A 27,942-nucleotide genomic window follows, 5' to 3' on the forward strand; every position below is an offset into this window, starting at 1 on the left:
GCAATTCAAAGTGCTTTACAAAAAATGAAAGACATTAAGAAAATGGCATTTAAAATCAGTCATTAAAAAGAAAAGCTAATAAAATAAACATTAAAAGAAAAAATACATGGATAAAAGTTACAGTGCAGTCTAAGATATGAATAGTTCAATTAAACATTAAAAGAAAAAGTACATGGATAAAAGTTACAGTGCAGTCTAAGATATGAATAGTTCAATTAAAAGCAGCGACAAAAAGAAAAGTCTTCAGCCTGGATTTAAAAGTAGTCAGAGTTGCAGCGGACCTGCAGGTTTCTGGGAGTTTGCTCCAGATATTTGGAGCATAATAACTAAACGCTGCTTTACCATGTTTAGTTCTGACTCTGGGGACAGAAAGCTGACCAGTCCCTGAAGACCTGAGAGATCTGGATGGTTCATAATTTAGCAGGAGGTCAGAAATGTATTTTGGGCCTAAACCATTCAGTGCTTTATAAATCAGCAGCAGTATTTTGAAATCTATTCTTTGACACACAGGAAGCCAGTGTAAAGACTTCAGAACAGGAGTGATGTGATCCACTTTCTTAGTGTTAGTGAGGACTCGAGCAGCGGCGTTCTGAATCAGCTGCAGCTTCCTAATAGATTTTTTAGTGAGACCTGTGAAGACACCATTACAGTAGTCGAGTCTACTGAAGATAAAAGCATGGACAAGTTTTTCCAAATCCTGCTGTAACATTAGTCTTTTAATCCTAGATATGTTCTTTAGGTGATAGTAGGCTGATTTAGTAACTGTTTTAATGTGACTGTTGAAACTCAGGTCAGAGTCCATGACTACACCTAGATTTCTGGCTTTATCTGTTGTTTTGAACATTGCAGACTGAAGCTCAGCGCTAACTTTTAAACGTTCTGCCTTGGCTCCAAAAACCATTACCTCAGTTTTATCTTTGTTTAATTGGAGAAAGTTCTGACACATCCAGTCATTGATTTGTTCAATGCACTTACTCAGTGTTTGAATTGGAGCATAGTCTCCTGGTGAAATTGTTACGTAAATGTGTGTGTCATCTGCATAGCTATGGTAACTTATTTTGTTGTTTTTTATTATCTGAGCCAGTGGTAGCATGTAGATGTTAAAGAGAAGAGGCCCCAAGATGGAGCCTTGAGGAACCCCACATGTCATATTTGTCAACTCAGATGTGTATTTACCTATAGAAACAAAGTTGTTTCTGTCCTTTAAGTAGGATTCAAACCAATTTAGAACTGTTTCCGAAAGTCCCACCCAGTTTTCCAGTCGGTCTAGTAATATGCTGTGGTCAACAGTGTCAAACGCAGCACTGAGATCTAATAATACTAACACTGAAGTTCTGCCACTGTCTGTGTTTAAGTGGATGTCATTGAAGACCTTTACAAGAGCAGTCTCAGTGCTGTGGTTTGGACGAAAGCCTGACTGGAACACATCGAAACAGTTATTTAAATGCAAGAAATTACTCAACTGTTGAAAAACAACTTTTTCAATGATTTTACCTAGAAATGGGAGGTTTGATATGGGCCTGTAATTGTTCATTACTGAAGCATCTAGATTATTCTTTTTTAAGAGCGGTTTAATGACTGCAGTTTTCAGGGCCTGTGGAAAAATACCTGAGTGAAGAGATTTGTTTACTATATGACGTAGATCTGAGGCCATGCAAGGCAAAACATCTTTAAAAAATCCTGTTGGAATAATATCAAGGCAGCAGGAGGATTTCAGAAGTTGTATAATGTCCTCTAGGTTTTTATCATTAATCTGATGGAATTGTGTCATGGTGTTTGAATTGATGTTAAGTGGACACAGAGACAACACATTTGCTGTTCCTGATGCAGAGTGTTTAGAGTATGAGAGGTCCTGATAATTTATTCCGGTAAATTATTCTGACCTCCTAATTGACCTTTCCGAAGATTATTGAGTCTATGTAAGTTTGCTGCGTGGCTCAGATCCACCAACGTCAGCAAGATCTCACCTCTTCCTAACCCCCCCGAAGAACCAGGTTCAATTAACTGCTGTTTCAATTCAGACAACTCTCTTTTAATCTGTTTAAGCGATCCCGAAGGATTTTGATATCAGTAAATGGAGTGTGCTCCTACCTAAGTGTGTGTGGCAGGGTGCAATCTTACCTTTGACGCAGGAGAGGAGGGCACAGGTGTCTTTTAAAGGATCCCAATCCAACAGGTGGGAGTCAGTTTATTTGAAGAAAAATAGGTCCAAACTAATACAGGGTTTTTTCCTTCTCTCTCACAACATTATAATCATACTAACAAAAAACACCGTGCTGTGATCATGTTCAAATGAAACTTTAATTCACAGTCTTACATTTATTACCAAAATGTTTTAATTTCAACTGCCCATTTCAGTTGTGACATTTTAAAATTCTCCCGATAGAATTTAGAGGTATTTCCTCGTAAAAAGACCGGTGACAATAAAAAGCGCATTCAACTTTCCATTCATCAATTAATTCACATCAGTTCCATACCGTTTTTTTCCGACACAGACGGCGGATTAACACTTAAAAAAAACACATACCCATCCGCCAAGAGTTCGAAGGAAGATCCTTACAGGTTGCGGTTATAATATTCAAAAACACATAGCCTACCCATCCGCCAAGAGTTCGAAGGAAGATCCTTACAGGTTGCGGTTATAATATTCCCAAACACATCTTCCGACACAGACGGCGGATTAACCTGTCAAAAACACATACCCATCCGCCAAGAGTTCGAAGGAAGATCCTTACAGGTTGCGGTTAGAATATTCAAAAACACATACCCATCAAATCATTCCACTCAGCCAACAACCAAGAAAATCGAGAGATATTTACCCCGTCTGACAGAACCAAATACCGAGAGCTAGTTACCCAGCTCTGAAGCACACAGCCTACCGGGAGAGAGTCTACCAGGGTGGGAGTCAGTTTATTTGAAGAAAAATAGGTCCAAACTAATACAGGGTTTTTTCCTTCTCTCTCACAACATTATAATCATACTAACAAAAAACACCGTGCTGTGATCATGTTCAAATGAAACTTTAATTCACAGTCTTACATTTATTACCAAAATGTTTTAATTTCAACTGCCCATTTCAGTTGTGACATTTTAAAATTCTCCCGATAGAATTTAGAGGTATTTCCTCGTAAAAAGACCGGTGACAATAAAAAGCGCATTCAACTTTCCATTCATCAATTAATTCACATCAGTTCCATACCGTTTTTTTTCCGACACAGACGGCGGATTAACACTTAAAAAAAACACATACCCATCCGCCAAGAGTTCGAAGGAAGATCCTTACAGGTTGCGGTTATAATATTCAAAAACACATAGCCTACCCATCCGCCAAGAGTTCGAAGGAAGATCCTTACAGGTTGCGGTTATAATATTCCCAAACACATCTTCCGACACAGACGGCGGATTAACCTGTCAAAAACACATACCCATCCGCCAAGAGTTCGAAGGAAGATCCTTACAGGTTGCGGTTATAATATTTCCAAACACATCTTCCGACACAGACGGCGGATTAACCTGTCAAAAACACATACCCATCCGCCAAGAGTTCGAAGGAAGATCCTTACAGGTTGCGGTTAGAATATTCAAAAACACATACCCATCAAATCATTCCACTCAGCCAACAACCAAGAAAATCGAGAGATATTTACCCCGTCTGACAGAACCAAATACCGAGAGCTAGTTACCCAGCTCTGAAGCACACAGCCTACCGGGAGAGAGTCTACCAGGGGTCACCCCCCCTCTCCCGCGCTCTCTCAAAAAACCAGTCTCTTTATGCTAAAAAAACTGGATCGAAAACCCAAAAAAACAAAACTCCTCCTCTCATGTTAGGGTGAAAAGGACATGAACTCTCTTTGGCCTCTTAATGTGTCTCCTTAGTGTGAAGCCCCCCCCCCCCCCCCCCCTGTGGACTGCTGCCAGAGGAGAGGAAGAAAACTCAACCTAAACATACCACTTTGTTTTGTTTATACTGTAACTATAGAAAACCTAAAATATGAAGCATTTTCATTGTGGGTTATACAAGAATATAATTGATTATATTTGATTATAACTAACTTTCGTTTTTAAGTATTAAACATACTATGAAAACTCACAACACCCTCTTTTCAAAACGCAAAGTTATCAAAATAGCAACAGAAAAAATTGTAAGCATAGATACATATTCAAAAACCGTCAAGAAGCATTCTCATTATGGGTTTATACAAGAATATGATTGATCATGTATGATTTATAATTAACTTTCGTTTTTTAAGTATTCACTTCATACCATGATCTCAATTAACTTTCGTTTTAAGTATTCACTTCATATGAAGATCTCAACAAGAGGCACTGACTGCTTGTCTGATTTTCTGAATTTTGTCAGTGAAAAAGGAGGCAAAAATCATTGCACACCCTGGTGGATCGAAATTCAGAGGCTACTGACAGTCAAACCCTGATAGTCAAATGATATCTTATCTGTATGGCTACGGACATGATTCCATTCTACATGCCTGCTTTTAACTCTGCAATAAGACCCTCAATAGATGGGGTGTAAGCGCTTCACCTTTCACATTTCTGAACTGCCTTTGTTCCCAATTATTAAGCTCTTCTTTACCCGCTTTTTAATAATAATCACTATCAGTAATAATATGGATGTGTGCTATTTTTCCTTTTTTAGCAAAAGGAAGTCCCTCAAAAATGGCCTTTTCCTCAGCAGGCTGTACCTGGTATTGCACCCTTTTGCTTGCAAAGTACTTCACCTGAATTAGTTTTCATTATAAAGGCCCAAGTGGCTGCTTGGTCACCTTTCCGCAAACTCCCCTCTGTAAACAGTGTTATCTGTGGAGTAGCGGTTTTCTGTAAGGGTTTCAATGTTTCCCTTTGTGGCTTACTTCCTGAGGTCCTCTGCACCCCACATCTGGATCAGACATTATCATCTTCCATTTTCTTCATCTACTCATCATTGTTTTTGCTCCCTAAACAGTTTGTTTAGTAGCTTCAGATATTGGAAAATAAAGAGTGTATATGCACATTTTGGTACCTTGAGACATTTCCCTCAGGGCTGGATAGAATCTGAATGCAAGTGCAAGATGCTTCTCTTCAGGAGATAATTTTTCCTCTGTTCCTGATCAAGTCATGGACATGAATAACACAGATTTTCTATCACCCTGGTTCCTTATCTCCACATTGTTAGTTTCTGAGAATGGGTCTCAACATACTATTTTGGTTTTTGATATTTGATATTATTGTTCTGGTGTTAAGATAATTTTTTGAATCTCCCTCTTTTCTTAACAACTGGAGCTATGTCTATTTTAGATCCGACTTGGTTAAGAGTTGATTTATTCATTGGTGAGAGGAACACTATTTCCCTTGTGCTGGGGTGGGGGTGGGTAGCCTGGTAGAGTTCCTTAAAATCTCCAGATCTTCCTCTGTGCTGAGGCCATAAAACTTTTAATGGTCTTTCGTGGTCTGCTCAGATTTTCTTCCCCTCCAGAGGTCACGCCTGTCTTTGACCCTGTGTGCTGCGTGTTTTCTGCAGCACCTTGGGAGCAGAGAAAAGAGGAGACTTTTTTTCCAAAAGTGCATTCTCCTTCATGAGAAACATAGCACCACATTTAACTCTCATTGACTTGTCCTTAAAGCGTTCTTTAAGGCTTGAATTGAGTTTTCCGTTGTGTAATGGAAAATCCCATTCCCAAACAGGGGTCAAAAGTAAATAGTTTAGTTGATTTTGGTAAAGTATTTGAGCTTTAGCTTCGCAAAACTTTCTCATATTAGTTTTGAAGATATTTTTGGGACTTGATATCTGCTGATAGTTCCCACATAGGTTTTTTTTCTTAAAAGTACATTCAAAACAACCGGTATTTGTGGGTCATCTGATCACCACATCGCCTTCTGACAGTGTAATAGTCCTTATCATATTATCACACTGTGCTTGCATGCTAGGACCTATTCTCTTTGCCAGAGCTACTGCTATTTCTCCTGCATGTTTTAGCTTCCTATTAGCAGGGTTTATTAACATGGTTTGTTGATCCAGTTTTAGGATTTTCAATATTTGACATTATTTATTTCCAACATTCCTTTTTCCTGAATATCATGTCTAACAATGTGTTTTTTTTTCTTTCTAGGAGTAGTAGATGGGATACTCCTAAATGGCCATTTTTGAGCTTTTATCCCTGTATGGTGGAGATAGGGTCTCAAACATTATACCACCTGCTTGTTGCTCTCTGTCAAACGGTAGTCTGACAGGAAACGTATTTTGGTCGCGGTACGCCCGTGGGTCTGGGCTAAGCTGACCAGGGCGGGCAGAAGCTCCGGATTTTGCTTCTGTGTATCCCCCCTGTGTGGTTGGCTCCGAGTCATTAAAAACTGCGTTCTAACCTCGTCCGCCATTTATTTTTGTTTGTTTGTTTTAAAAAACAACACAAAAATGTATTAAAGGGTTCAAGTTCACTCTTTTATACACATGCAAGTTCCTAGGCTTTACTCTCGCCGGGTGTACAGTCCGACTATACCGTCACTTGGTTCTAAGTTCTCTTTCTGGATTCAGTTAGTACATGCGGGTACCTCAGCTAAGAGTTTTATTTACCGAGCTTCGAATTTTTTAAACAGCATAGGTACCTTTAGACCTATGTTTATCTTTATTAAATCTCCCATTAACTCTTCCCCACGTTATGTTTTAACACAAAAGTTCAAACCGCAGCTCTTGGTCAAGTCCTACCTATAAGTTTCAAAGTAATTGGACAAGTACTGAGCAGTGCTCCTACGGCTGACTTCACTTTAGCCACCTAAACCTGTGTTAAAGGGACCACAGGCTTCTCAATTTGACTAGGGGAAAATGAACCTTCTTTAGCTTCTTTAATCAGACAGCTATATCCGATATAATATAACCCTCAGTCCGGTGCAATAGTATTAACTTAAATTACTACACTTTCAGGTTTAATTATATATATTCTAGGATTTGGGGTAGGTATTTTAACAAGACTTTCAGCCTGTATTTCGCTGATTTGTATTCCTCGACTTTTTTCACTAGGTCGTTTTGGTTCTTGAATTTTGACTCTGTAAAAATATTATTTTTCACAGAGCCCCACGTTGGGCGCCATGTTTAGAGTATGAGAGGTCCTGATAATTTATTCCGGTAAATTATTCTGACCTCCTAATTGACCTTTCCGAAGATTATTGAGTCTATGTAAGTTTGCTGCGTGGCTCAGATCCACCAACGTCAGCAAGATCTCACCTCTTCCTAACCCCCCCCGAAGAACCAGGTTCAATTAACTGCTGTTTCAATTCAGACAACTCTCTTTTAATCTGTTTAAGCGATCCCGAAGGATTTTGATATCAGTAAATGGAGTGTGCTCCTACCTAAGTGTGTGTGGCAGGGTGCAATCTTACCTTTGACGCAGGAGAGGAGGGCACAGGTGTCTTTTAAAGGATCCCAATCCAACAGGTGGGAGTCAGTTTATTTGAAGAAAAATAGGTCCAAACTAATACAGGGTTTTTTCCTTCTCTCTCACAACATTATAATCATACTAACAAAACACACCGTGCTGTGATCATGTTCAAATGAAACTTTAATTCACAGTCTTACATTTATTACCAAAATGTTTTAATTTCAACTGCCCATTTCAGTTGTGACATTTTAAAATTCTCCCGATAGAATTTAGAGGTATTTCCTCGTAAAAAGACCGGTGACAATAAAAAGCGCATTCAACTTTCCATTCATCAATTAATTCACATCAGTTCCATACCGTTTTTTTTCCGACACAGACGGCGGATTAACACTTTAAAAAAACACATACCCATCCGCCAAGAGTTCGAAGGAAGATCCTTACAGGTTGCGGTTATAATATTCAAAAACACATACCCATCCGCCAAGAGTTCGAAGGAAGATCCTTACAGGTTGCGGTTATAATATTCCCAAACACATCTTCCGACACAGACGGCGGATTAACCTGTCAAAAACACATACCCATCCGCCAAGAGTTCGAAGGAAGATCCTTACAGGTTGCGGTTATAATATTCCCAAACACATCTTCCGACACAGACGGCGGATTAACCTGTCAAAAACACATACCCATCCGCCAAGAGTTCGAAGGAAGATCCTTACAGGTTGCGGTTAGAATATTCAAAAACACATACCCATCAAATCATTCCACTCAGCCAACAACCAAGAAAATCGAGAGATATTTACCCCGTCTGACAGAACCAAATACCGAGAGCTAGTTACCCAGCTCTGAAGCACACAGCCTACCGGGAGAGAGTCTACCAGGGGTCACCCCCCCTCTCCCGGGCTCTCTCAAAAAACCAGTCTCTTTATGCTAAAAAAACTGGATCGAAAACCCAAAAAAACAAAACTCCTCCTCTCATGTTAGGGTGAAAAGGACATGAACTCTCTTTGGCCTCTTAATGTGTCTCCTTAGTGTGAAGCCCCCCCCCCCCCCCCCCCCTGTGGACTGCTGCCAGAGGAGAGGAAGAAAACTCAACCTAAACATACCACTTTGTTTTGTTTATACTGTAACTATAGAAAACCTAAAATATGAAGCATTTTCATTGTGGGTTATACAAGAATATAATTGATTATATTTGATTATAACTAACTTTCGTTTTTAAGTATTAAACATACTATGAAAACTCACAACACCCTCTTTTCAAAACGCAAAGTTATCAAAATAGCAACAGAAAAAATTGTAAGCATAGATACATATTCAAAAAACCGTCAAGAAGCATTCTCATTATGGGTTTATACAAGAATATGATTGATCATGTATGATTTATAATTAACTTTCGTTTTTTAAGTATTCACTTCATACCATGATCTCAATTAACTTTCGTTTTAAGTATTCACTTCATATGAAGATCTCAACAAGAGGCACTGACTGCTTGTCTGATTTTCTGAATTTTGTCAGTGAAAAAGGAGGCAAAAATCATTGCACACCCTGGTGGATCGAAATTCAGAGGCTACTGACACTGGTTAGTTAGTCTGTTGACGGTAGCAAACAAGGCACGTGTGTTGTTTTTGTTTCTGGTAATGATGTCAGAGAAGAACGATTGTCGTGCGTTTTTCAATTCCAAATTATAAAGGCCAAGTCTCTCTTTATAGATTTCAAAGTGAACCTGGAGATTTGTTTTTCGCCACCTGCGTTCAGCTTTTCGACATTCTCTTTTTCCTGTTTTCACGCTCATGGCCTTTCTCCATGGAGATATTTTCTTGCCAGACACTTCCTTTACCTTAGGTGGAGCAATGGCATCTATAACATTTTTAATTTTTGAATTAAAATGATCTACTAGCTCATTTACTGAGATGTTAGCAGGGGCAAGTGTGGAAGAAAAATTCTGAGTAAACATTTCCCTAGTATTTTCAGTTAAATATCGCTTTGTGGTTACCTCTTTTTGAACATTTTTGTGAACAGAAATAGAGCTCTCAAAGAAAACACAGGAATGGTCAGAGAGTGCAACATCAGTCACCACAACCTTAGAGATATTCAGACCCTTTGAGATAATTAAGTCCAGAGTGTGCCCCTTATTGTGTGTGGGCTCCGTCACATGCTGAGTCAGTCCATAGCTATCAAGAACACAAAATAGTTATTTTGCCCCTCTGTCCTGGGGGTTGTCAACATGGATGTTAAAATCACCAACAATGACTAGACGGTCAAAGTCAATGCACACTATAGACAGCAGTTCAGTAAAGTCATCAAAAAAGCTTGCACAGTATTTGGGTGGTCTATAGATATTTAGGAACAGAGCTCGAGAGGAGCATCAGTTCAAGCTTATGTAAAACATATGTCACATGGCAATGTATTTTAATTGTTCATTATTGCATGGTTTTCTAGTCTGTGTGTGTTTTATACAGAGCCACCATTTCAAGCATACTATGTCATCGAGTGCCGCCGAAGGACTGTTCCAATGTCCAGCATACTTGGAATTCTACCGAGGCCGGCGTACTTCGTAACGAGACATTTCGAGGCTGCGAATGTGTAGACCCCACAATGCTTTGTGCACGGACCAATTTCCAAATATTTGGCGGAAATCGCGCTCCATTTATGACACACACCTGCACACCTGTTAGCCTGTTCCACAATTCTTCGTTTTCCGAGGTTAGGAAGGACTCTTGCCTAGCTTCTGAAGCAAGTGACTCGGAAGACATGTGCTACCAAGCACGCGTCCTTGGTAGGACATGTCCTTCCTTGGTAGGACATGTCCTTCCGAGTCAGGTCCTTCAGAGGCTAGGCAAGAATCCTTCCTGGCATCGGTGAATGAATTGTTATTATTCATAATAATAATAAATCATATGTGTCCGAAAGGGAGCAGGAGGAAGCAAACGCTTATAATTCCCACCCCTTACTTACTGCCAGGGATGTGCACAGACATTTGGAGGGGCTTGCTCTAAAATGGAAAAAGGGCCTCCCTCCCGAAAAAAAATACAAGACCAACACGATTATTACATTAACTAATTTGAACAGTAATTCACATTATCATCATCTCATAACAATATAAGCTAAGGCAACTACTTGCATTCGGTGACTTGATTTTTTAAAATGAAAACCAGGGACTTTTTTTGTTTTGCGGTCCATATCTCATTCAAATATCTAATGTTAGTAACTATTAAAGAAAAGATGGTGACAATTCAATGTAGTTTGACAATTGTAACTGCTGTGCAGACATACTGATAAAATAGGGCTTCTATAATTACCTTAAATAAACGTACTAGTTAATGAAAACAATTCAATACGCATTATTCTTATTCTTATCATTCTTCATGAGCGCAGTAACGGTAAGGTATCTAATTACTAATTTATTTAGTATTCCAAAAGTGGTAGAGACATGGCAGAAATCCTACAATGAAGCGGGGCAGTGAAGTGTTCTCCCGTGAGAGGGCGATCAAGAAAAGAGAGAGAGGGTGAGGGAGTTTACCATGGATGTTTAATAGGAGTTTACGGAGCAGATGGAAAGACACAGAAAGACAGAAGCACAATAACAAGTATATTTAGGTGTTTTTTGGTAAATAACCGACGGTGTCAAGAGGAAGTAAAGTCCCTGCCATGAGAAAATTCAAAATCCATTTTCCAAAATCCGACACTAGAGGTGGTCTTAATGCACCGGCACCAATACAGTAGCCTATAATAAATATTATAATACGTAACATGTGTAATCACACACTTAGCGATATAGAACATAAATAATAAAAACGTAGGCCTACCTGGTTTAAAACACTTTTGTGGTCATACTGTGGAATGAGTTCACACCGGCATAGACTGTATATATAAAGGTTCACACAGAAACGAGTTCTTCATTCAAAATTTCGCGGCCAATTACATGTAAGAAGAAGGAGAAGAAGAAGAAGTAAAATAAGTAGTAGAAGAATGAAGCTGGTGTGTTTTATCCAGGAATGGGTGTAATTATTTACAATTAACAGACTACACCCTATTTGCTCTCCTCCACCCCTGTCTTTGCATGAGCTGCAGCTGACCACGCCTCCCTCCTTTTGCAGGGGGGCGAGGCACGGTCATGTTACCATGCCACGGCAACCTCTCATTCCCCTGATAGGTGGAGAGTTGCCCATATAGGTGGAGCACCCCGTTTCTGACGTCAGAACAATTTCAAATCTGTATCAGTCTGTATCAGATCCGTTGCAGCCCCATTTTTAGAGATTTGGGTATGGAGGAAAAGAGAGAGGGTTGTGTTTTCTGACACTTGGTGAGTTCCCTGACACACCAGGGACACATATGCATGTATAAAAGACGTAAACAAGTGCATTTTGCATGATAGGTCCCCTTTAAAGCATAAATGAGTCGGTTGGGTTCTGGAGGTGTGGTTACAGCATTGTGCTTGGTTGGCGTGGCCTGTGCCTGGTGGTGGGGCCCAATGAATTATATTTTCATTGGGCCCAAAATCCCTGGCGGCGCCCCTGCCTATAATCCTCAGCTATCGTTTGGGACTACAGCATCTGCTTTGCTTGACAAACCCCGTGATTATCTGTGCTTGGATTGGATGTTGGAGTGGCAGTGCGCCAAGGTTATGCCACCAAAACTGGACTCGAACGGGTCCAGCCCCACCCCCCAGAACTACACATGCTGGCTAATTGTGTTTCGCAACATGTTCTATGCGGTTCTATGGCACGTCTCTACTGGGAATTGTAGACGTTTTCGTATTTCCCATTATTAGAAGTTGCCAGTATTCAACTGTGTACAGCCCTGGAGGTTTAGGGGATGGGAAACACAGTGGTGTTATCAAATTTAAAACATATAATTAATAAATGGGTGAAAATTGCTTGTGTCCATAATGGGCAGCATTAATATATACCCACATGACAGCTAAGGTCAGAAGAGCTTTATTTAATAGCGGGTCTTATGTCTGTGACCCCTCCTGTTGTTCATTGATAAGCCTGAAACATGCACTTGTCAAGGTTCACCTGGTAGTTTTTCTCCACTACATTTATTTTAGTTTCTTTGCAGATTCTGATTAATGATGTGAAATATAAACAACCCTTAAATCAGACTTTAGTTACACCTGAGTCAAATTCAGGGAAGGTGATTGTCAAGTGCCAAAATAAACTATGCAATATATTGGACGTTAAGTACTTTGTCAGACTTCATATTTATCTGTGGATACCCCCAACGTTTTTTTCTTATTCAAAAGAAGACCTTAACTTAAAGTATTCTTTAATGTTTAAATAAAGCCTTATTAGTTTGTCTGTTTTGCACATCCTCCTGTTAATATCTTTGGATGTCCTGCACTAAACTGTTTTATTGTAGAGGTCACTACAGTATCTTCTTGATATTTTCTATTCTATATTTCTATCATGCCTTCTACTTTCCCCCAATTGTGTATGTAGGCTACTCTTAATATTTAAATGTTTTCATCAAATAAAACTTATTCAACAACAAAATTCAATAACGTGCTTTAACCGCTAGGCGGTGCGGGTTAAAAAACCAGTGGTGTAGTTAATAAAACATAATAATATCAAACATAATATGACTATTAACTTTATTGTGAAATTAAAACAGAACGGTAAAGGAAAATACAGTTTCAGTCTCTCGATTTGAAGCTTGTGCATTGTACCATGAACCTGTATAGACCTGTAACAGTCAACTGCATGAGGAGCATAGGCGGATTTTGCGGGGGGGCAGGGGGGGCATTGCCCCCCCTGGTGGCTGAAATATGTTACTGCATTACTAAGTCTAAAACTGTTCCAATACAAATATTTCGTATATCAATATTTTAATAGATGTAATAAAATGATTGTTACAATACAAATCTGAATAATATCATGTTTTGTTTGAAATAATTTCATTTTTGAGCAGTCGCATGTTGTGACGTTTGTGTGTGTGTGACGTGTGAGGTTAAGGACACAAGTTCCCTCGCTTTTTTTTGTATACAAATAATTCAGCTATTGTATTACAAGAATTAGCAGTAATGGATATTCAGCGATTTTTAAAACGTCCAATTTCGTCTTGTAAAAGCTTCAACAACAGAAGAGCCACCGACTGAGCCTAACCTTACCAACCAGCAGCCATCAGAATGTGAAGTGGCAGACACACGAACAAGCAGCTCTGGATTAGCTAAACCAGATAACGTTAGCCCCACAGCGGAGAGTTCTGGATTAGCAGGACCAGCTAACGTCATTAACCCCACAGCAGGGAGACCACGGGTGCCGGGGCTGTCAATGGGTCATGATGATCTTGGGGAAAAACACAGCTGTCCCAAGCAGCCTACTTTATCCGAATTCCCCTAAAAAATGATTGGGAAAACAAAACGATAATTTTCCACGTACTATTATAAGAACTATCCCTGGCTGGAATATTCAGTACGAATGGATGCCGTTTTCTGTTTTTCATGCTGCAACTTCCAGACTGACAGCGGTGTGGAGGATTCCTTTAGAAAGGGCCTGAGTGACTGGAAAAAAAACTAAGCAGCAAACTGGAGAAACATGCACACTCCCAGGCCCATCTGAACTGCATGGTTAAATGGGATAACTATAAAGTGACTGCGTCTTCTGGATCTATTGCAGCTAAACTTTCCCGAAGCCACGAAGATTCTCTTGAGAAGAACAGATCTTATTTGTGCAAAATTGTTGATATTGTGAGGCTGTTGTCCAAACTCGGATTGCCTTTTCGTGGGCATCGGGAGGGAAGCGAGTCAGAGTTGCGTGGGAATTTTCTTGAGGTTTGTGGCTTCTTCTCCAAGTATGATTCTGCTTTTAAAAACATGCAGTCCAACTATTTCAATGCGACTAGCCCAGATTTCCAGAACGAAGTCATTGACATATGCGCTAACTTAGCCTAGTTTGTGCAGAAATTGTAGAGAAAGTGCAGGATACTGGATTTTTTTCTATAATTTCAGATGAGGCCAGGTCTTGCAAAATGGAACAATTATCAGTGTGTTTAAGATATGCAGAGCAGCTTGACATCAAGGAGCGTTTTTTGTGTTTTATTGATTCATCCAAATGTATACAAGATGCTCCAGTTGGCACTGACTCCTATCGGATCTGCCACCTCAGAGAGAAGTTTTTCTGCAATGAGGAGAATTCGGAACTGGCTGCGGTCAACGATGGGAGGAACAAGATTTTCCTCACTTGCTGTTCTTCACATTGAGGACCAGAGGCGGATTTAGGATTGTAGGAGATCCGGGGCTTAGCCCAGGAGTCGTTGGGTTGGGGGGGGGGGGGGGGGGGGGGGTTGTAGGGGGTGCAGGGGTACAGTGCTATTTTTTTACAAGTGGGGGGTGGACCGAACATCCTTTAGGGGGGTCGTCGCCTCCTCTCGGGGGGTCCGGGGGCATGCTCCCCCGGGAAGATTTTATTTTAAATATTGAAGTTGAAAGCATCAATCTGGTGCACTTTGAGAGCAACATTAACCCTACCTTAATAACACCTTAAAGCGGACAAAAGGCACTGGAGAACACTCATTAACACCCTTTAATGAAGCAAACTAATGCCTTAACTCACTCAATTAGTCGTTTACTTATTAAGGTGTAACGAATGTGCGTAGAGTTTTAAAGGATGCGGATAGTCTCACCTTGATTCTGGCGCATTGATTATCGTTTTATAGATCTATTCTCATCCACCATCTTTGTTTGTGGCGTAAAGAGTGTAAGAGTCACGTTTCTGAATCGGACACTCTGAGTGGATGCAGTCACAGCCAATCGGAGTCTGATTCAGAGGGTTGCCTGTCAGTTCTGTTGTTATGTGTACTGAAACGAGAGCCGGTATAATTCCACGTGTGAAAACAAAATAAAAATTGGAATACGTTATTTTAGTGTCTTAAAAGTAGACTGAGTTATGAAGGGTTAACGTTACATTTTAGGATAATATTTAGTCATGTTCTGTATACATACTAACATATAAGGGTATACTTAGTGTGGTTACTCCATGTTTACTAGCTATAACATTAACGTTACATCACTCTTTTTCACTTCTTACTCAGTCAGCCAGAGGGCAGATATCACCATTAGATTAACAAACCTGAAACATCATCCATTTCTTGACTGCTGGTGATGACATTGTTGTCAGCTGCTGATACTGCTGCTGCTGCAGCTTGTGGCGCCGGCTGCTTCGATGACAATAACTTTCTAATATCCATAACTGTATATGCTATTAGCTTAAAACTCGTCAGGCACTAGGAAGGATCACTTCTTCTTCCGGGCAGGCTACGCTGTACGCAGGCTAATGTCCCACAGTGGCTGCCTCTCTGGTGGACTCCGGTACTGCACATTACTCCCGAGACGTTATAAAATTTAAAAAAATTAAATTATATATATATTTTTTTTTTTAAGTGAAACATCCGGGGCTTTTCAGAAAACATCCGGGGCTTGAGCCCAAGTAGCCACCCCCTAGCGCCGCCACTGTTGAGGACGACATAACTGCACAGCTGTCACCTGAGGGGATAGTGGATATGCGGAACGTAAAATAATGCGTCTACTTCTGCACTAAGCTAGGACACTGGTTAATAATATTGTAGCGTGTTCAAGTAACCAAGGGATATAGTAGTTATCAAATCAGTATAAGATGTGCACAGTTATGATACGTTTTACAGTTATGTAATGCACTGTTGTTGGGGGGAGAGACCGCCCCTTCCATATGAGTGTGCGGGCATGAGGCGTGCATAACGGGACGAGTTGCGTTCGTATGTGGAAAAGTCATACTCAGTGCGGTGAGCGCTGGCTTTATTGCTACTGTATCCGTAGCACCCCACGCAATAGTTGGGACTGTGTACTGACGTCAGTAAAAAAGGTTTGCCCCCCCAAGCGCAAATGTCAAACTCCGCCTATGATGAGGAGTTGGAAAGGTAGTAAATAATAATATCTTTATAAATTACAAAAAAATCCCTTTCTATCAGCTGTGCACCGTTATGGTGTAAATATAGCCTATCTAGCAATTGGATCAAATAAGTCAGCCGAATTAGTGTTGATACTGCAAGGAGACGTATTGTGTGAAAAGAGATCTTCTGTTACTGTCCTTTCTTCTAGAGGAAGTACAGAAACACATAACTCTGGATTTGTTTGAATGTTTGATGTGCAATAAACGACACAGCAGCTTTTTGGCATGTTAAAACTAATATTTTCTGCCTTGCTCATGAGAGTAACAGCTGGCGAAATTACAGCCTCGCCTACTGATTTCAAATGTGTGCTCTAAAATGATATTTATAAATGACTATTATCATTATTATAAGCAAGACAATAAATGGCAAAGATATGTAGAAAATAAACGTATTTGAGATACGTTCATAACGAACGTAATGTGGGAGAAAATAGTTTTTTTGCTAAACGTAATTGAGAATGCAGTTTAGTTCTGTGGGAACGTAATTTTTAGGAGACAGGGTTGCCATAATACATTCTGACGAAAAATACAAATTATTATGAATACAAATAAAATACAAGAAGCCTCCCGTGAGTTAGGCCTACTACAAGCTATAAAGTAGATTTTAAAAAGTTTTATAGAATTAAAGCTCACTGCTGGAAATTGAAGAAATGCGTGTGTGCACCACGACAAAGGAGCCTCATTCACTTTCCATTAGGCGCGTTCACGCCGCAGTACTTTTCCCACTTTAGATATAGTTCCGAAATGTTGCGTTCACACCAAAAAATGCCGGAACTAACGCGATCTGTACTTAGTTCATGAGAACTAAAGAGTTTTCATGAACTAAGTTCTCATGAACCTTTGTGGGAAAAGTACTGCGGTGTGAATGCGCAATGGTTGTTTGCGTGGTGCATACACGTAAATGTAGCAAAGTTTGTGACTCCACCACGCAATGCGGTGTTAAGGAGTCGTGGTGGAGTCACGCATTCTGGTGAGATCAGGTTGCGGTTATTACCCGTCCCCTTGTGTGTTATGAAGGTGTTTATGCATGTAAACGGTCTGCAGAGTCAAAAACCCTCAAAGTACACCCTGTAGCGAGTAAAACTCTAACACAGAAAATACCTGTCTATGCTGCCCCAAAACGCCTCGTTGGAGATTTCTCATTTTCCATTGTTTTCTTCCTGGGTTCTGTGACGTACGGTGTGATACACCCAAATCAACAACAAATGACCGGATTGGCCCAAATGGACCAATCTGCGGAGCACCTCACACACCAGGATCCCTTGGCTAACTAACAGGGAGTCCCCATTGACTTGCATAGAGCTCCCTGAACGCTGGTAATAGACGGGTTGGGATCGTGGAGAAATGCTCTCCGCATTCCCATTCTCACAGCGTTATAAACCTTTTTCTCACGGCCCGTCCACACAGCGGCGTGCGTTGACGCTTGCCGGCGGGCGTGTCTGACACTCGACCAACAACCAATCACATGAATCTCCCGCCCCTGACACACAAGCAGCGGTTTGATTGGATAGAGCTTGTACTGGCATATGATTCGATTGGCTGACGCTTCTGCCGAGGCGTCAAAAGTTGAGCATTGCTCAACTTTTGCAGCGAGCCACGCCAGCAACGCTCCGCGTCGCTTCCCACGATGCAGTTCGGCTAAAAGTGACGTCACCCCATTCAAAGTGAATGGGCAGAAGCGTTGGAAGCTTCAACGCACGCCGCTGTGTGGACGGGCCGTTATTGTTTTTACTTCGGCTGTGAGTGAGGGGGGGCAGGAGCTCCAACAAGCCGTTTAGGACAGAGAGTGAATACCTGGTGAATACAGATACTATACAGAGATGCTGTATGAGAAACCAATGTGATTTTGGAAAATTGCACAATGTAAATCTATTCTAGTAGACCTCAACAATGGAAATATGATCAGTAGAAATGGCCATGAAATGGGACCTTTAATTTAGTATTTTGTTTATATGCTTCAAGCGGGATTCATTAAGTTCCAGGAAATAACTGTTTATCCAACAAATTGGACATCTCCATCCAGGACAGGTCCCACTGCACCTCCGTCACGTCCTGCTTGGTTGCAGGAAGCTCCACAGCTTGTAGTCGCTCTTTGGAAAACGGCCAACACCTACAGGTGCAAAACCTTTGGTGCCATCATACAAAGTCAATAATTAGTGAAGAATTGTCTAAACGTCTGATGACAAACTCACAGTAGGAAGTATGAAGTTAAGTGAGCTGAAGATTTTTTAAACTAACCTGTAGTGATGGAGCAACCAAACGGTTACAGGAATGAGGAAAAGAAGAAGAACTCCACATGAAACAATGACCCATTTCCCGGAGCCTGATGAAGAGAATAGATACAACGTTTTTTTCCGACAGTAACACGATCATACCAGGAACTACATCACTGGTACACAGATTCATAGTATAAATGCTTTTGTTATAGTACAGATTAAAAAATGTTTTTGTCATCTAATAACCCCTTGTTAACGAATAACTTGATTTTACAGTAATTATTATCATTGATTATTCCTTCCAGAACTAGTAAATGAATGTATGAACTATACAAAATCATGTTACCACTATTGGAAGCGGCTCTCTCGTCTGTTGATGTGAAATTGCCTAGAAGACAGCAATTGATATTATTCACCATGGCAGCTTTAACAGATAAAACACTAAGCAGAATAAGAAATGTCTTAATCAAATGCATTGAGCCATTCAGCTGACCTCGGTGTGGACTCACTGGTAACCAAGCCTCTGGACTCTCCATCGTTCTGTCCTGGGACGCACACTTGTAGAAGCCTTCATCTTCCTGTGTCACATTCTCTAAAGTCATCTTTATTACTCTGTCTGAACCGGGGGAAGTGAAGTTTTCTGCTCCGTTTTTAAAGAAGGTTGTTTTACTGTGATTGCCTACCCAGTACTGACAAACCAAGACCACTTTATCACCCTCAAAAACAGGGAAGGCAGGAGTCTTCAAGATGATGGTGCCATCTGTGAAATGGGACGATGGTGGACATAGTTAACAGACATATTCTTTCACTATAACTCCTCACAGTTTTATGTGTTTGTCTGTATTTGTTGAATGCTAACTCCTCACTCTTCTTAAGCTGATAGGGGCTGCAAGTGATCAACAACTGCTTTAGTTTGGAATCTTTTGTCATTTTAGGGATTAGGATTTCTCCCTTTCCTGATATGCATACCAGTGTTATTTCAGGAGTACACTACAACACTGATGCATATAGAGAGAGAAGGTGGCTGAGCAGCTGGAAAGGTTAACATTGAAGTCGTATGGTTTATTCATACTGGATGTTGTCTCTCTTTTCCTCTCTCTGTTGGGCAGGTACAAGGGGCCTTGAGGCTTTAACATTCTCTCTGGGTGATAAAACGGGCCTTTTTAACCACAACTTAAAACACCATAAAACAATCTCTTCTTCAGACAATAACAGGACAGTGTCTGACATCACTTCCAAGCTCTCCTTTGTGCTCCCTTTGTTCTGGTTCATTGTTTCAAGAATTTCACCACAACTAGTTTGCTAAAATAAATACTTACAGTAAATATGACGCAGCTGTAACACAAGCATGCAGTGATGTGCAGCCAGCTTCATAGACTAGAATGAAAGGCTGTGTCTTTTGCCTAAGATGTGTGTGGGAGATGCTTTTAGACAAGGGTTAGACAATTGCCATTTCTATTATTTCAACGGTGGTCGTTGCAGAAACACCTGGTGCACTTTCCTAGTTATTATGTTTTACAGTTATTCACACAGCACATTTAACCCCTTCAGAGAGTTTTTTCACCCAGTCTGTCCCCTGGTGTCCTTCACATCACTTTTACGGAAGACTTACAGCTCACTGTGATGTAGACTGCGTTGCTGCGGCCCTTGGCCCCCTGACACCAGTACAGTCCACTGTTCCCGCTGTCTGCAGTGAACTCAAACCGGTCAGACCTGCCCACACTAACAGCACCCCCTGGTAGTGAATACGGGTCAGTGTGGGAGACTCTGGGCCTCACTCCAGAGATGGGAGGGAAGCGCTTCAGCCTCCAGCCTGAGGAGTTAGTCTGAGACACGGGGCACTGCACAGTGAAACGTTCCTCTCTGAAAAACTGTCTGGTGCTGGGAGTCAGGGTCAGGAGTGAGGCTGAAGGCAGCTCTGGAGGAGAGAGATGGACAGAGGAGAAGCAGACAATCAGAGATGCAGTTGTTTCATACTGGAGGAGTTAGCAAATGGTTTTATCTTTAGGATTGATAAATGTGTCTGAACACAAAAAAATGCTAAATCACATGGGACCATAATCAATATAATTACATTGCTGTAAAGTGTCACACAACAACAGTGTATGTATATGTCATTGCAAAACTAGTCTACAGGTAAAATGTAGAGATTAAAAGTACCTAGTAATCTGAAACTCACTCTATAGCAGCAACACTGTAGATAGAAGAAGCAGATGTGTACTGAGATATCAGTTTCATTGCTGCTTTACTTCTGTCATTAATTCAAAGGATATAATGCCCCTTTAACCTGAAACTCAATGTTATGTTTATTTCAGAACACATCATTTTCTAATAATTTGTATTCAGTTTTTAAAAGACGAAACTTATTATATTCAAGCAATTTTTTGCCATATTAGTAGAATGGCTCTAGAGGCCATTAAATTGGGTCGGTTTACCACTTGAAATATTTTAACAACCATTGCGCTAAAAAGAAAGAAAAAAATAAGCAAAAGAAAAGCACTATATAAGTCCCATGTATTATTATTATTATTATTATTATTATTATTATTATTGCACCATGCAAGTTTGAGACATTCATGGCCACCAGAGGATGAGTCAAGATTCCTTGACTTTTTCAGTAGTGCCATCATGAAGTTTACATTATGGATTTAAGTGAATTGCCTCAACCGCTAGTGGATGGGTTGCTACAACATTTGGTAGAGATGTTGATGTTCCCCTTGTGATTAATTGCATTAACTGATTCCCTCAGTTTCTTTAGCGCCGTCTTAAGTCAAAATGTAAAATGTGTCAGTAACTGTAAATATGCGTTGCTGCATTAGAAGTAAGTCCTTTCCTCTCTCGTGTGTACAGGGGAAACTGGACGCCTCGCTGCAGAGGGTGTAGCTGCTGCTCACCTGACACACTGAGTGTGGCCGTCTGGCTGAGGAACTCCACTGAAGAGCTGTTGCTGTCCCATCGCCTGGCTTGGCACTGGTAGCTGCCGGTGTCCTCCCTCGTTACTGCGGTGATGGAGTAGCTGTCCCCTAAGACCAGGTGCCTGGGGTTTGGGGTCGGAGGATCAGCATGTGGGCTGTGCTTTAACCACCCATAGCTCCACACAAAGCTGGAGTTTGACTCCACTGAGCACTGCAGCAACACGCACTCACCAAGGTAGACGTTTGACCCCGGAGGCCACACATACACGCTGACCTTCAGAGTCTCTGCAGAAGGACGGAAACTCAATTATAGTCTTTTCTGTTCCATGCATGTGCCGAATATACTGTAAGTGTGTGTGACAGGTGCACACTCTTTGTTTCAGCCACTACCTGCAGCTGTAGCAGCTTGGAGAACAACTGCACCTGAAATACAGAGACATTATTTCACACATATACTTCTCCTTATGTCCTCATATGCTACCACAGCTTGTTCCTGTAGAGTAGTGGCATTTTGGGTACAGTATTTGTAGTCTTCAGTGTGTTCTGCCAATCAGGAGTAAAATGTATTAACAGGAACGCCACAGGCAGCTCAGATGGTTTGTTTTCACATGGCGGCACGCCAGATAGTGGGCTATGGTCCACTGATTACTTTGGATTATATAACTAAGACAGTATTAAGTAGAGTTTCAACACAGTTCATCTCTACGGGCAGAATCCAACTTTTGTTTCTTAGAAATAACAACAATATATACATATTTGACACAAACACACCGAGCTACATTCCTCACATCAAACACGAACACACACTCCAAGGCAGTGCTGCCACACAGTGAGACAGAGGGGAGAGCTTCCTATGCCTTAATGAGACTGTTTAGACAGTATACATCCCCATGGGAACAGAGAGAATGTAAACACATTTGCTGTATCATCCTGTTAGTTACCCATACCCATACACACACACACACACACACACACACACACACACACAACACACACACACACACACACACACACACACACACACACACACCACACACACACACACACACACACACACACACACACACACACACACACACACACACACACACACACACACACACACACACACACACAGTGAAACCTACACTAGAGTCCGTTTTTCAACATAATGCCTTTCAAGAATAGAAAAGGAAACACAGTGACTTTGCATTCCTGTCCAAATCATTTCCATTAGCCCTATCCTGAGTCTGTCTTGTGCACATAATTTTAATTTAGCACTGTCTGAAACTCAAACCTGCAGACTAACAGCAACCCAGTAAAATGTATTACCCTGCAAAACTATCTGAGAGACAGATATCTGCATCAAATGATAGAGTACGGCTTTGGCTCGAAGTCAGCACTTCTCTGGCAGCTGTTGCAGACATTTTCTACTGTCCACCAGTAGAAGATTTTCTTTAATCGAATATAAAATATATCTATTTGTATTATTCCCAGTGGATGCCAGTCTAGTGCAGCCATTCACTGGATTAAAAAGAGGCAGGTGTGTGTAAATCAGACACTCACCCAGCAGTGAGGAGGTTAGGAGGATGTTCATTCTGTCACCTGTCCGAAATCTGAAGTGCAGTTCCGATGTGACTTCATAAAAAGTACAAAAATAATGATTTCTTAAAATGCTGTTTGTTTCAGAATTCCATAGTCAGTTTTTCCACAGGCATTTTTATTTTAGAGGCTTTGAGACCGAAAATAATAGTCTCTCCTCTGGGGAGTTTCGACTGACTATCAAAGTAAACCACAGACAGAGATGGTCATCTTGGTGGAGACATTTCCTTCCTCTGGCTAGCTGTTAACAGGCGGAGCCATTAGACAACATAAACCAGGGTCAGGCGCAAAAGTAGATGTATGATCCCAAACTGCAATAAAACCAATTTACATTTGACATGCAGTTTTACAGTTTTTTTTTGTAAAAAAGGTCTGCCTCTCTGATATCCCTGTAATCCAATCCTGTGTTGCACAAACAGTAAATGTGACCTGCTAATTACTTTAGTCTCTTATTATGATGCTACTGTACATCCCGTTTAAGCCTGGGACTAAAGATTGTCATTGACAGCCTTTATGTCAATTGTTATGCATATTAGAAATAAAGAAGTTGAACTGCTTTCCAATACTTGGAGCTGATGCCCATTTTGTGTTCAGGGTGCTTTTTAACTTAATTTAGTTGAGTTCAATCAACTACAATTAGATTAACCTTAGATGCACGAGTGACTGGACCTTCCATAAGTGGGTCAAAAAGGACCCGTATTAGAATAATATGTGTTTTTATGCCATTTTTGTCATTTTGGTTAAGAAAATGCACTTGTATAATATTTAGTATTATATTTTGGTTCACACAATAAATATTTTATATTTAAATTTTCACTATTTAGAATTTTATTTTACATTATGAGAAAAAAACGAAATTCCAAAGAAAATGCATCATTTTTGACCCACTTATGGAAGCTTGCGGTAGTAGTACAAAAACAAAAATCTCTTAAAATGTATAAACTGTAAATTAAAAATTTGAATGGCATGATATCCAAAACCAACACATCCTCACTCCCAGGTCGGCCTATGTTGACGTTATGTCAAGTCCCCTGTGTTGGCTTTTTTCCAACGCAAGGGGGGGGACCTTAGCGTCCATTTTCAACGCAAGGGGGGGCCCTTAGCGTCCATTTTTAGCTTTCCGGGATGTCCATATGCTTCTATGGACGCTCATGGAAGCACGCATTCGTTTGTGTCGACTGCCCTTAAAGGCAATGTGAGCGTCCATTCTCATTGGTTAACGGAGAATTGTACACCCGGAAGTAAGTATTCCCCTTACTGTCGATTGATTTTACAGTAATATCTGCACTACTCATCGACTAAAAAACACCAGATTATCCTTGTTAATTACACAACATTGATTGGTTTAAATTGTGTGCAATGCTTTTGTATTTTTCCCCTTCGATTCGGAGAAACAAATATTTTTTCGGAGTAAAGGATGGCAGATACCCAGAATCCCCAGCTATCGTTTGGACTACACCATGTGCTCTGTTTGACAAACCCCGTGATAGTCCTCAAGCTCTGTGATTGGAGAGTGTGCTCCGAGGGTTACGCCGAGCCTCGAACAGCACTTGAAATGGGATGGAACCACGGCAGACTGTCCAAAACTGGATTTGAACGGGTCCACCGCGTCCCGCCCTCCCCCACCCCGTCCCCAGAACTACACATGCTGGCTATTCTGTTTCGCAACATGTTCTCTATCTATGGCACGTCTCTACTGGGAGTTGTAGTTTTAAAAGACGTTTTCGTATTTCCCATAATAAGAAGTTGCCAGTATTAAACTGTGTAAATCCATGGAGGTTTAGGGGATAGGAAACATTCACATTTAAAACATATAATTAATAAATGGGTGAAAATTGCTTGTGCCCATAATGGGTAGCATTAATATATATATATACACACATGCCAGCTAAGGTCAGAAGAGCTTTATTTAACAGCTGGTCTTATGTTTGTGACCCCTGTTGTTAATTGATAACATTACATTACATTACATTAATTGATAAGCCTGAAACATGCACTTGTCAAGGTTTAGAGGCACATTTTGCAAATATGGCAGTAGCCATCGGCTTAAGATAAGATATACTTTATTGATCCCAAGTTGGAACATTTGCGTTACATCAGCATGTGTAACAGTTAAATATGCAGTGGTGTTTATTTGTAAATCATTTAGTATAATCACACAAATTCTGTGTTCTTTATTTATTGATTGTTCAATACCTGACAAGGCCGGAGATGAAATATCTACATACATCTTATAAGAGTATAATACATTATGTATAATATCAGTTAAAATAAGTGCTTCAACATAGTTAACATTGCTGGAGGTATGCACAAATATTGATAGATGTCTTGTAATGCACTATTGAGGAACCTGCGACCCAAGTTTTTCATTCAATGCATAACTACACCATAGTTGTGTAGGCCTATATGATATGTCAATAAACCTTAGAAAATCTTGAAATCTTGAAAGGGATGTGCAAAATAGTCATTATATACAGTCTTTAATTAACTATTAGTAGAGAATAACGAGTAATGAATATACTTTATAGGGATCCTATTAATATCTAATAATAAAATTAATGAAATTCAATAACATGCTTTAACCACTAGGTGTCCCTTTATATCAGCTGTGCACCTTTATGGTGTAAATACAGCCTATCTACCAATTGGATTAAATATAAAAGTCAGCCGAATTAGTGTTGATACTGCAAGGAGACGTATTGTGTGAAAAGAAATGTAAGATGTTGTTTAATGGCTGATATATTTATGATCCACGTCACGTTTTCAGTTCCTCATGTTTGTCTAGAAGTCTTCTCATCAGGGCTCTATAAATACAGAACTACGGCAGATATGTAATATTTAATGCAGCCGAACCGTGTATTACAATGCCGTTATCTGATGACTTTCAAAGAGAAATGCAAGCACACTCGGAATAAAGTATTATTTAAAAAAAAAAAATGTTTTCGGTCTGTTTCCGGTATTTGTTAATGACGATGTGCTCTGAGATGTGAGACTGGAATTGCACAGGGGAAAATAACGTAGGCTATCTTTAGATGCGGATTTTGTTAAACTAATATGTTTGCGCTGTGGACCAACACTATACATTGACGAGGAAGGGGGTAGCAATAAAGATAACACCATTAAACAGTTACACAACATAACATAAATCATATCGATAGCAGCGTCCCTAGCAACCACCTTGGTAACCATGAAAACGTTATGGACGCAATTTCCTGAAGTAATCTTCGTAATAACTAGCAAACTAAAGATCATGTACATCCACTGCACACATAATCTGAAATAACAACTCATATTTCTCGCATCAAATGACATCAAAACGCATTTTAATGGCCAAACTAACTTTAAAATAGGCATTTTCCACCGAGAATAAAACGAAGTTCGGCCATGTTTTTTTTTCTGCAGGGAGAAATTTGAAGATCACGTGACGTCAAACAGAGCACATGGTGTAGTCCAAACGATAGCTGGGGATTCTGGGTAGTGTAGTGTCTTCTGCCATCCTTTACTCCGAAAAAATATTTGTTTCTCCGAATCGAAGGGGAAAAATACAAAAACATTGCACACAATTTAAACCAATCAATGTTGTGTAATTAACAAGGATAATCTGGTGTTTTTTAGTTGATGAGTAGTGCAGATATCACTGTAAAATCAATCGACAGTAAGGGGAATACTTACAATGTACAATGTGTACAATTCTCCGTTATCCAATGAGCATGGACGCTCACATTGCCAGCCGACACAAACGAATGCCGTGCTTCCATGAGCGTCCATAGAAGCATATGGACATCCCGGAAAGCTGAAAATGGACCCTAAGGCCCCCCCCCCTTGCGTTGGAAAAAGCCGACACAGGGGACTTGACATAACGTCAACATAGGCCGACCTGGGAGTGAGGATGTGTTGCCAAAACATGTTTTTTGAGGAATAGCTGGAATATGAAATGATAAAAAAAATGTAGCCTAATTACAAAGATACTCTAAGAAAACCACCTCACCGGGTCAAGAAAGACCCACTTATTCATCTAAGGGTTACGTTTTGGTAAGGGAATGAAACCCCAGTCCATGCGGCATGCGTCATTCACTGTGTTTTTAAGTCTCTTCACCACTTTGGTTAAGACGAATCAATTGCCAATTCCAATGATGTTGGTCCTCCTCTGAATTATCTGCTAACACCATCATCAGGTCTGGATAGGCATTCAGGGTTTCCAAATGATATACTCTATTTACTTTGTGAATTTCCTGGCACGAGGTTAGAATATTTTGAATGAGTCACAACAACAATTGGATGGAGGGTCATGACATTTTGTACACTTATTTAAAAGAATAATGCAGGCCATACGATTGATTATAAATGTTGTTCATTATATTCAAATACGAACACAGCATCTGTCTTATTCCCAGGTAACCACAGCTTGCTCATTATCGTTCGGATCCCCGCCCACTCCTCATCACTCTGCCCCTCCCTCCACCTCCCGTCGCTCCCACATCCAGCCTCTCTACATTCACAGGGTTTCTTCCAGGAAGCGCGTCGGGCAGTCGGATGCTCTGCTGGAATGCCTGGGAGAGAGACCATCCCTTTTGTCAATTTCCGAGAGAGAGAGAGAAGAGAGAGATAGAGAGAGAGAGAGAGAGAGAGAGAGAGAGAGAGAGAGAGAGAGAGAGAGAGAGAGAGAGAGAGAGAGAGAGAGAGAGAGAGAGAGAGAGGATAGAGATAGAGAGAGAGAGAGAGAGAGGAGAGAGAGAGAGAGAGGAGAGAGGAGGAGGAGGGAGGAGGAGGGGTTGCAATAGGAGAGAGGATCAGACATGGCTTCTAAAGAGATCACTGCTTTTGGTTTCGTGAGTGTGAGCAAAGAAATCACAGGTGGGTAACGACTGCTGCCCGGTTATTTTGGCTCCGTGTTGTGTCTTGTTGCAGGTTGTAACCGCGGACACCCTCGGCGTGTCTG

The 27,942-nt window shown here is 40.6% G+C and overlaps 2 protein-coding genes across 3 annotated transcripts in view; one reads left to right on the top strand and one right to left on the bottom strand.

The window, feature by feature from the left end:
* Window positions 1-18,126: 18,126 nt before the first annotated feature.
* Window positions 18,127-23,164, bottom strand: LOC117555030. Its single transcript, XM_034229686.1, has 8 exons — window positions 22,968-23,164; window positions 21,813-21,845; window positions 21,402-21,707; window positions 20,120-20,425; window positions 19,001-19,267; window positions 18,854-18,895; window positions 18,530-18,614; window positions 18,127-18,416 (listed from the first exon to the last, which is right to left on the bottom strand). Exons 1-8 carry the CDS (start codon window positions 22,996-22,998, stop codon window positions 18,263-18,265), a joined length of 1,224 nt encoding a protein of 407 aa, XP_034085577.1. The 5' UTR covers window positions 22,999-23,164; the 3' UTR covers window positions 18,127-18,262.
* A 4,584-nt stretch (window positions 23,165-27,748) lies between these two features.
* The window catches only part of LOC117555201 (capping protein, Arp2/3 and myosin-I linker protein 3-like), a 29,688-nt gene continuing 29,494 nt past the window's right edge, over window positions 27,749-27,942 (top strand). For both annotated transcript variants that reach the window (XM_034229997.1, XM_034229998.1), the window contains exon 1: window positions 27,749-27,857. In XM_034229997.1, the coding sequence (XP_034085888.1) occupies window positions 27,800-27,857 (58 nt within the window). In that variant the 5' untranslated portion in view covers window positions 27,749-27,799. The remainder of the gene's footprint in view (window positions 27,858-27,942) is intronic.

The sequence above is a fragment of the Gymnodraco acuticeps genome, unplaced genomic scaffold (genome assembly GCF_902827175.1).
Source record: "Gymnodraco acuticeps unplaced genomic scaffold, fGymAcu1.1, whole genome shotgun sequence".
Classification (NCBI taxonomy): domain Eukaryota; kingdom Metazoa; phylum Chordata; class Actinopteri; order Perciformes; family Bathydraconidae; genus Gymnodraco; species Gymnodraco acuticeps.

Bases quoted from the DNA above. Each gene is read 5' to 3' on its own strand.
- LOC117555030 (XM_034229686.1), bottom strand. From the start codon at position 22,998: ATGAACATCCTCCTAACCTCCTCACTGCTGG. The intron at 18,896-19,000 runs GTCAGCTGAATG...GCTGTCTTCTAG, and splicing joins ACCAGTGAGTCCACACCGAG to GCAATTTCACATCAACAGAC. The intron at 18,615-18,853 runs GTAACATGATTT...TCTCTTCATCAG, and splicing joins GAGAGCCGCTTCCAATAGTG to GCTCCGGGAAATGGGTCATT.